Consider the following 9,570-nt stretch of genomic DNA (forward strand, 5'->3'; position numbering starts at 1 on the left):
TATTAGGTTGGCACCCTGCAAAAACGCTCCACGTCATTTTACTAGTCATTTTGCGGTCATTGTGACTTTCTGCAGCGGTTATATTCATAGCCACGTTTGCATGGGCGTGATTAACTTTTGTGACCAAATTTTCCGTTTCGTTCCTATTAATGTGATCGTGCATTCCGCTCCCACTTATAGGATGTGAGCATAGCACTGTGCTACTCACACACGTCACAATGCTCGTCAAATGGCGGTCATTTTTTCGTCATTTCACTCTACATTTTCGAGCCATTTGACAATCAATTTTACTGCGGTTTTACCATTTATATAACCGCCATATAACGTGAATTTTACCTGCAGATTTACTTTACCTGGAGCAGCCATATGAATAAAATATGAACCAAAAAAATTGAATTTTCAATATTTATTATTTTCAATATTATTATATATGTACATGAAATTGGAACTTATATTAATCCAGTTCATATAAAACAGAAGAACTTTAATAATAAATAAACTCGCTTAATTGGTTTTTGTTTTCCAATGTCTTCTAAGCGAGCAAAATATAATATTAAGCTTTAGAAAAAACTCCAATTATTTGAATAATCTACAACTTAAAGCTTAGTAGAAATCCAGATTAGGTTTACTCTTTTTTCAGATCATGAATATTCAAAGGTGTCGTAGAATCCGATTGCTGTCGTAATTGATGAATTTAAAAATGTACGACTAGTAATTGAGTCAGACTTATTATTGTTCTAAATCTAATCATTCAAGCAATAATTCTGCAACCCTTAGCAGGAGTATTGATTGGTTTCAAATCTAATTCCGACAGCAATCGTATTACGACATCCCTTATTATATATGCACATGAAATTGCAACTTAAATTAATACAGTTGATATAAAGAAAAGTAATTATTTTAATAGTAAACAAACTCGCCTTATTGGTTTTTGTTTTCCAATTGAAATCTTTTCCAAGCGAACAGAAAATAATTTTGAGCTTTAGAAAAAACTCCAATTATTTGAATCAATTTAAATCTACAACTAAAAGCTAATTAGAAATTCAGATTAGATTTACTCTTTTTTTTCAGATCAAGAATATTCAAAGGTGTCGTGGAATCCGATTGCTGTCGTAATTGATGAACTTAAAAATGTTCCACTAGTAATTGAGTCAGACTTATTATTGTTCTAAATCTAATCATTCAAGCAATAATTCTGCAACCCATAGCAGGAGTATTGATTGGTTTCAAATCTAATTCCGTCAGCAATCGTATCACATCCCTTATTTTATATGTACGTGATATTGCAACTTAAATTAATACAATTGATATAAAGAAAAGTAAGTACTTTAATAATAACATAAACTCTCTTAATTGGTTTTTGTTTTCCAATTGAAATCTTTTCTAAGCGAGTAGAAAATAATTTTAAGCTTTAGAAAAAACTCCAATTATTTGAATAATCTACAACTGAAAGCTTAGTAGAAATTCAGATTAGGTATACTCTTTTTTCAGATCAAGAATATTCAGAGGTGTCGTAGAATCCGATTGCTGTCGTAATTGATGAATTTAAAAATGTACGACTTGTAATTAAGTCAGACTTATTATTGTTCTAAATCTAATTATTCAAGCAATAATTCTACAACCCTTAGCAGGAGTATTGATTGGTTTCAAATCTAATTCCGACATCAATCGTATCACATCCCTTATTATATATGTACGTGATATTGCAACTTAAATTAATACTGTTGATATAAAGAAAAGTAAATACTTTAATAATAAATAAACTCTCTTAATTGGTTTTTGTTTTCCAATTGAAATCTTTTCCTGTGCAAGCACATCGCTAACCTGTGTTGGCAAAAGATATGATTATACTGTCTTCGATAGATAGTCGGACGAGCCGTTACTCGGCGAAGTAGAGATGACCGTTGTGTCGGTGGCAGCTGTTCAACAACAGTTTCTAACTTTACACCATCCGTACAGTGTGATGAATGCTTCACTGCCTTTTCCAATTGCTTGGCGCCAGCGATTTTTGCTGTTTGTAAAGCTTTAGCTGTAATGCAAATATATAGATGGGTTAAAGTGGTTTTCGTATGTTATTCAACAACTCACCCTATACCATCATCACAGCCTCCTCATCGATTTTGAATATCTGTACTGTTTCAGTATTCAGACCCAGTTCGTTTGATGCAATATTTTCGATTTGATGAATATGTATACTATCCGTTAGGCAGACAATTAGGTGCGTTCGGTTCATTCATATACTGTGGGTATTTGAGCCGTAGACGCAATTGATATATTGTAACATTTGTAAACAGTTGGGTTTTTCTGCTGTCACCATCACCACTAGAGAGCTATTGAAGAAACGCTCGACCAAGATATGTTGCGATTTACGCGCATAGATTTTTTCCACCTTGTCAGTTATTGATGGAGAAAATGCGAAAGCCATATTTACCATCCAATACGGAAATGGAACTGTGGAGGAAGAAACATTTTATAAAATTTAATAAAATCAATAAATGATAGTTGTGTTAAAATGGGGTAAAGTATCGTATGTTAAAGTATAGCGAAGTTTGAATAGGTCTCATTCTTCATTCTTAGAAACATGTACGAAGGTACCTCGTAAGATATTAAAAATCCTCAACGCTTTTTTGCAATAACTTAAAAAAAACTCATATTCATCAAATTTCTGTTTAACTTCTACATATCAATAGCTACGTTTACCACCAGAAGGAGTCACTATTGCTTCTACACCTATGCTATTGTTTCCTACACCGATGAGCTTTGTAATAAAATAAACAGCTATCTCCCCAATCTCTCCAGTTTTGTCGCCTCGCGAAACCTGATATTGCAACCAACCAAATCATCGGTGATCCTTTTTAAAACATGGCCGCGCCAAATGTCGACCATATGACATTACCCTACCGACTGTCTTACACCTTAAAATTTTGGGTGTGACTTTCATCAGGATCTACATTTTGGTGAGCACGCAGCCGCAATTGTTCCGAGAAATCAGAGCCGTATCAAAATCCTCAAATCCCTCGCTGGCAGTACCTGGGGAAAGGATAAAGAAACGCTCATGACTACACACAAAGCAATTAGCCAGCCGATTAAGTGCTATGCGTCACCCATATGGTCGCCAAGCCTAAAAATTACCCACTGGAAGAAGCTACAGGCCTGCCAAAATACTGCTCTCAGAATTGCCACGGGCTGTCTTCTTATGTCCCCAGAACACCATCTGCATAATGAGGCGAGAATACTCCCCATCAGGGAGAGAAATGAGATGCTGACCAAACAGTTCCTGTTGAATACCCAGAAACCTGAGCATCCCAACAGACATCTGATTGGTCAACCAGCACCGCCTAGGGGCCTAAGGAGTTATCTCCGTAAGCATTTTGAGGAAATACGGCTCCTGAGAACCCAGCCGTATGAAGCGAAAAAACACAAGCAGGTCCTTGGTGAACTCCATAAACAAGCGTCGGACCTTTATGCTAGGAATTGCCCGGTGAATCCAGTACTCAAAGAAAAGTATGCAAACCTCGCGGAAGAGGAACGCATACTCCCCAGAGAAAAGCGAGTCACTCTAGCTCAACTTCGTTCTGGATACTGTAACAGGTTAAACTCTTACCTATCCAGAATCAACCCCGGCATACAAAATGTATGCCCGCTTGCAATGTGTCCCCACATGGCACCAACCATCTCTTTAATTGTAATGTGGAACCAACGCCTCTAACACCCCTTTCATTATGGTCCCCCCTGTCGAAACAGCAAGTTTCCTTGGACTCCCGTTAGAGGATATTGATGATAATTTCTGATCGGTCGCACCTATTGGATGGGGCGAAGCACTGCTACAATAACAACGTGTGAAAGATGGTTGCATCATTCGTTTGTTGCTCCCTGTTGCTTTGCTTATATTTTTTTTCTCAATTTTAAACAAATTCGCAACAATAACTAAACTTTTAATTTGTTAACAAAAATAGAAATGCGCAACAAAATTTCAATTGGCAAATCAGCTGACTTCGAAGATTCGAAATTCCTATTCCCCAATTATTGTTCTCTCTAGGAGAAAAGAATTGGAGGAATTTTTCTGCGGTGCTATTAAGGCAATGACCTTTGACCTCGAGTAATTTTTTTTTTAATAGGATAGATGGGGACTTTTAATTTTAATATTTTTATGGTAAACTAGAGGTCCTCACTAAAATTTGGATTTGTAGTAATTTTTGTTATTTTAATTGTCTAAATTAGCCGTTCTAATATTAAAATCGCCACTCTCAATAAAAATCAAAAAACAAGTATGAAAAAGTTGTTAACGTTACAGTGCTTATGGATTCATTTTAAGAGTGCATTAAAAGAAAAAAGTTTTGTTAAGCACATTTTTAAAAAGGAAAGGAAAGGTCGGTAAAAATGAGACTTACCATATATTCATATCGGCTGCTGAGTGGAATATCACCAAATCTCGGCTGCCATTCCAAAAACTTCCTTTCTCAGAATTCGTTTGAAGAACGCCCTATCTTAGAATTTGTTTCATAAACACTCTAGCTATTGTCAAAATGTGTTGTATTTGAGCTCAGATCGGTCATTTTTGAAGCCAAATCTGAGTTAGGGCATTCTTCAACCGAATTCTGTGATAGGGCTTTTCTAATATACGGGGTTATTCAAATATTTTCTGAGAAAGGTGCTTTTCGAAACGGCACCCGAGACCGGGTGATATTGTTGAGCAGTGTTTCGCCCCACCTAACTGCTACAACAACAACCGGGTGATAATCCAATCAGCAGGCGATATGGATATAAGCTTTCATTTAGTTGTCCCATTTTTACTGAGCTTTTGTTTTTGTGCCTTTCGTTTTACGGATATGTTTAGATATAAGTTTTTTTATTAACTTTTAAAATAAATCCATTTTTAACTGCCGCCCGTTCAAACTCTGAACCCTATTGTATATTCTTACGATTTCAATGAGAATGATTTCCCACACTCTGAGCACGAGTATGGTCGCTCGCCGGTATGCATACGTATATGTCGCTTTTGCTTAGATGAAGTTGTAAAATCTGTGAATTAACGATCAGTAAAATGAATATCATTTACAATCACAGTCTTATAAACCTTTACCCTTGTTGCAGAAATTGCACGTATATTTTCGTTTGGGTTTTGGCGGCTGCTGAATTTTAGTGGCCAAATTTTGCTTTAATTTAGCCTCCTCCTCCTTTAAGGCTGTCATATTTCGCTCCCGCGTTTCTGGATCTTCGTCTTTGTGCGTAGTTAAATGCGTACGTAACTTCGTAAAGTGAGGAAAAGTTGATGGGCAAAACTCACATCTATGAATATTTTTGCCCAGATGTGTACGTAAGTAAATGCGACAGCACTGGATCGCTTACAGCAAAGGTGCATTCGCAGTATTCGCATTTGTATGGTTTTCCACCGGTATGAGTACGTATATGACGGCGTAGATTTAGAGTGTAGGTAAAGCCTTTTTTTTAAAAGCTTGTTGTCGCTGAAGTTTCACTGCCTTTTTGAGCGCTTTGAAAGCTTATGTGTGATGATGCATCATCACCACCCAAAGAACTATTAGACTGATCTTCGCAATTTTCCTCTAGTATAGTAGATGGTCTGAGCAGTTTCACCATTTTCAAAGGTGAAGTTTGTAAAGTGGTATCGCCCACTATTGTGGAGTCCCACATTTTAGATGGCGCTTCAATATCTTCTAGTAGTGTTACATCAATACTTTTTAAAGGAGTTTCATTATCCAATTGATGCTGCTCCTGTACGCATAAGTCATGCAATAGACGTTGCAGTGATTGTGCTTCTTCATCTATTTCTTGTAGTTCTAAGATTATATTATTAAATTTATACCACGCAATCTTATCAACTTTCAATATGTTGTATATTCACTTACCTTGTTTACAAGGGATTTTAAAATAGTTTCCATCGGCGCTGCGCTTTTTAGCATCTTCTTTAACCATATCCTTGTTCTCGCTATATATGTACTTAAATAGTGTGCTGTTAGGATCGGATGCTGTTTTATCACACATTTTTTCCAAAGCCATAAAACTTTCATCAGACGTACGTTGCTGTTGGCATTCAAATATAGTTTCGTCACAAGATGCCTTAGTTGAAAAATTATAAGGAATCCTCTTTATAGTGTTTGCATGGTTGGATTTATTTTCATCCTCCATTTCAAATAGTTTGTTCATTGCATTTCCGCTAACAGCAACGTTACTTTCGTGTTGATCCACATCCTCTACATCCAAGCTAAAGCGTTGGCAAGATACCGGCTCTTTAGCAGGCGTTGTAGCCTTTCTAAATGTGTTCGTGAATCGAGAAAAAAATGTTAAAGATATTGTTTGTATTAATTTTTAATAATAGGTATATATTACCATGCTAAAGTGATTTATCTTTTTAAAAGTAAAGTAATAAAGTTATACAAGCTAGTAGCTACTTTTTAGTCAAAGATTTGGAAAAATTTCGAATTCTTATATAGTAAGCCAATTTACTCTACAGTATTTAAAACATCCATCTCCATGCTCACTCGAATGGCTCATCATAAACAAGCATGCAATTTTAATGATATATTTATAAGCATTTACCGTTGCATGACAAGTAATTTCTTGACTTTTGCACGCCAAGCTTTATTTGCTTGAAATTTTTCCAATCCAGACATTTGTATTCAGGAAAATTGAAAAAGAGCAACAAACATCCAAGTTATATTTTGTTGAACCACAGCAGACAAGGCGCGGTAATCTTCCAGGGTTTTCGTTACGAAATATCTTTTCCAGATAAGCTTATACCACTTGAGCACGCTACGTTGTGTTATTATTTTATCCAATAGTTTCTTAATGGTTGCCCCATCATTTGAAATTGTGGCCTTACCACTGGAATCAACAATATGCTTGTCCATATTACGTGAACCCAATGTAGTGCGTACAGCGTCCACAATTGAATGCGAGGTATTGATGTTGGATATGATGAATATTTTTTACATAAAAACTCATGTACCCAATACAAGTTCAGGCATACCGCCGATAACACACCTTTTAAACGACGTTGTGTCCAAATCACTTAGCGGTTTTTCTTCTATGATTTGTAGCAATTCTTCAACAAACGTTGGATCATGTATGGGATGCGACCAAAGTGGACCGCCCATCTATATTTGGGAATATAAGAAACAATTTGGTGTGAACAATTGGTGCCAGTTAACCCTCTGAAAAAGCGACTGACGCGCCTTTTTGAACGGACATAACCGTTTAAACGGTTAAGCACCAATTAAGTAAGAACGAAAAAATTTGATTTATTCGAGTTTAAATACTTAAGTGGGATAGCTGAAACTTACATGATGTTTATCACCGCAATGCGCACAATTTGTATTAACATTTGGTCCAGTTGGTATACCGAATTTTTCTTCCGCATTGCCTTTATCTGAGATCTTGCTTTTTACAATACCCATAGGCTGTAGCGTATAGGTATCACAACCAGTGCATTGAAATACCATTCATTGTTTGCTGTGTTCATAATATAAAGATATGGTAAGTAATTGGATTGTGGTAAAAGGCCAAAATGCTGTATACCAACCTCATGCTATATTTACACTTCGCTTGACTACTATGCATACGCACAAATACGCGTATATAAAAATTGGCAGAAATGCTCAAAAGTAGCTCAATATATTTTCCATAACGATTAGAGTGCGTTTCAATACAATGCAATAGTATACGCAATCCCATCTCATGGCAGCATTTCATACGCAAAGGCACAGAACTATATTTGGCATTGCAGGCTTCAGGCGTATTGCCTGCCAGCACAGCCATATCATTCGCAGTTACAAGTAATGAACCCCCACTCGTCAGTGATTGTATAGCGCCATCCAGAAATCGATTCGGACAACATTAAGGATCTAGGTCTATAACATCGAAACGCTTCTCATATGAAGTTGAAAGGTACATGAGAGTCCTATTGCGAATTTTATTATTGATTATTACAGTTAAATCACTAGCTATTGATTCGTATATCAAACCTACATTGCATCCCCTTCGCTTGGCACAATTAAATGTTCCACTCCATTGTGTCGCATATTTACGCTAATGGAATCTACTGCCACCTTAGATAGATCATTTGCAACAATTTCACGCACGCCTGCTACTTCTTTTGCATAACTTATGCTACGTAAACCTGTTGCAGCAAGCGCTTCCAATATTCGCAGTCCATCATCGTATTTTACACCACCAGCCGTGTATGGTTTCTTGTCATTAGCATTGTTTCTTTCCTTTGTATTTTGCGGATTTTTATGCGCCGCCGCTTCCCGCTCTCTTATCAACCGCTTTGAGTATACATTAAGTACTGAAATACTTAAATCACGATTAAATTCTTGTACTGGATTGTAGAATACGGCCCCGCCGGCAATAATTTCTGTAGTGCTTTCTTTGATCACACGTTCGGGTGCTTTGTCGTTCGTAGCGATTTGTTAATTCATAAAATTTAGGGCGATTTTGTTAATAACACGAAACATATATTTACCTTATTTTCAGATATTTCCTCAACTTCCATTTTGGCTTTAAACTGCTGTGCATCCAAGTTTTTGTTATCAGCTGTTCGGTGGTGGCATACGCTGGCTGCTGCTTTCGTTGAACAGTGAATCGTGGAAACTGTTTCAACAGAGGAAATATTTAAGCATTAAAGATGCACAACACTGTTTTTTTATAAATCAACGATGATAGCCAGCCTTGGGAGGTTATTGCTGCTGCTATCGTGGCCTTGCATTACCCGGTTGCTGTTGTGGTATATACCTTGGTATAACTGGATGTGGCGTCATTGCCACACCTGGTCCAGTTGATGCGGACCACGAACAACAACCACCACGACCTACACTGTTTGGATTCACTTTGCTGCTGCAAACACACCTCCGTCACAATAATTAATGGAGACCATGGAGGGGTATCTCAACAAGAGAGGCGATTTTATTGCACACATAGCCGTTTTTTTACACCGAATTTTCTAATCTTTTTTTTTTTTCAATTTTGGGATAATAAATCTTAATGGTAACAAGAATTTTTTTCTTGTATGTATGTGGAAATCAAAATTTACTATTCTGCATTAGAATTGCTCACGATTATTTATACTATGCTATTACATATTTCACTTTCTTTCTTTATAAACATGCAGACATTGATATGAGTTTTTTTTTGCTAAAACACACTTTAGTAGACCAAAAAATATTAATTTCTGCAAAATGTAAATCACACAAATTGAAAAAATTTTCCACTTTTCTGCAGAATTAGAAATGGCGGATTTTTCGCACGCAAAAATTACGTATTTTGCTATCCCTTTGAAAATAATAGGTGCGAGAGAGCACGATACATTGTGGGAAAGCAAAATTTGTCAGCATGCTATTTCATTTGCACAATTTTTCATTCCAAATCGTCACCCCTGTCAAAAATTCGTGTGGCTGTGTGCGTTTTTGGTCACTCGATTTTTGCAGGGCATGTAAGCAAAGTGTGAACAAACATGTCTTAACACACGAACAATGAATTCACGTCATTTTACCAATCATCACTTGTAAATAATCAGATTTTCATACGTATGCAATGAAAACTTCAACCAAAACA

General features: G+C 36.5%; 1 protein-coding gene across 3 annotated transcripts; it reads right to left on the minus strand.

The window, feature by feature from the left end:
* Nucleotides 1–391: 391 nt before the first annotated feature.
* LOC137240005 (uncharacterized) lies at nucleotides 392–9,228 on the minus strand. Of its 3 annotated transcripts, XM_067765874.1 has the most exons (9): nucleotides 8,483–9,228; nucleotides 7,987–8,407; nucleotides 7,541–7,918; nucleotides 7,302–7,470; nucleotides 7,003–7,115; nucleotides 5,868–6,271; nucleotides 5,596–5,798; nucleotides 2,089–2,451; nucleotides 392–2,029 (listed from the first exon to the last, which is right to left on the minus strand). In XM_067765874.1, exons 4-8 carry the CDS (start codon nucleotides 7,458–7,460, stop codon nucleotides 2,428–2,430), a joined length of 903 nt encoding a protein of 300 aa, XP_067621975.1. In that variant the 5' UTR covers nucleotides 7,461–7,470; nucleotides 7,541–7,918; nucleotides 7,987–8,407; nucleotides 8,483–9,228; the 3' UTR covers nucleotides 392–2,029; nucleotides 2,089–2,427. The 3 variants fall into 3 exon arrangements, with proteins under 3 accessions (XP_067621975.1, XP_067621974.1, XP_067621976.1); XM_067765873.1 differs by lacking the exon at nucleotides 8,483–9,228 and having other exon boundaries at nucleotides 7,987–8,444; XM_067765875.1 differs by lacking the exons at nucleotides 7,541–7,918; nucleotides 7,987–8,407; nucleotides 8,483–9,228 and having other exon boundaries at nucleotides 7,003–7,193; nucleotides 7,302–7,424.
* Nucleotides 9,229–9,570: the final 342 nt, after the last annotated feature.

The sequence above is a fragment of the Eurosta solidaginis genome, chromosome 2, assembly GCF_040869045.1.
Source record: "Eurosta solidaginis isolate ZX-2024a chromosome 2, ASM4086904v1, whole genome shotgun sequence".
In the NCBI taxonomy this organism is placed as follows: Eukaryota; Metazoa; Arthropoda; class Insecta; order Diptera; family Tephritidae; genus Eurosta; species Eurosta solidaginis.

Bases quoted from the DNA above. Each gene is read 5' to 3' on its own strand.
- LOC137240005 (XM_067765874.1), bottom strand. From the start codon at position 7,460: ATGGTATTTCAATGCACTGGTTGTGATACCTATACGCTACAGCCTATG. The intron at 5,799-5,867 runs GTAAGTGAATAT...ATATAATCTTAG, and splicing joins TAAAATCCCTTGTAAACAAG to AACTACAAGAAATAGATGAA. The intron at 2,452-5,595 runs GTGAAACTGCTC...CTTCCTCCACAG, and splicing joins AAACTTCACCTTTGAAAATG to TTCCATTTCCGTATTGGATG.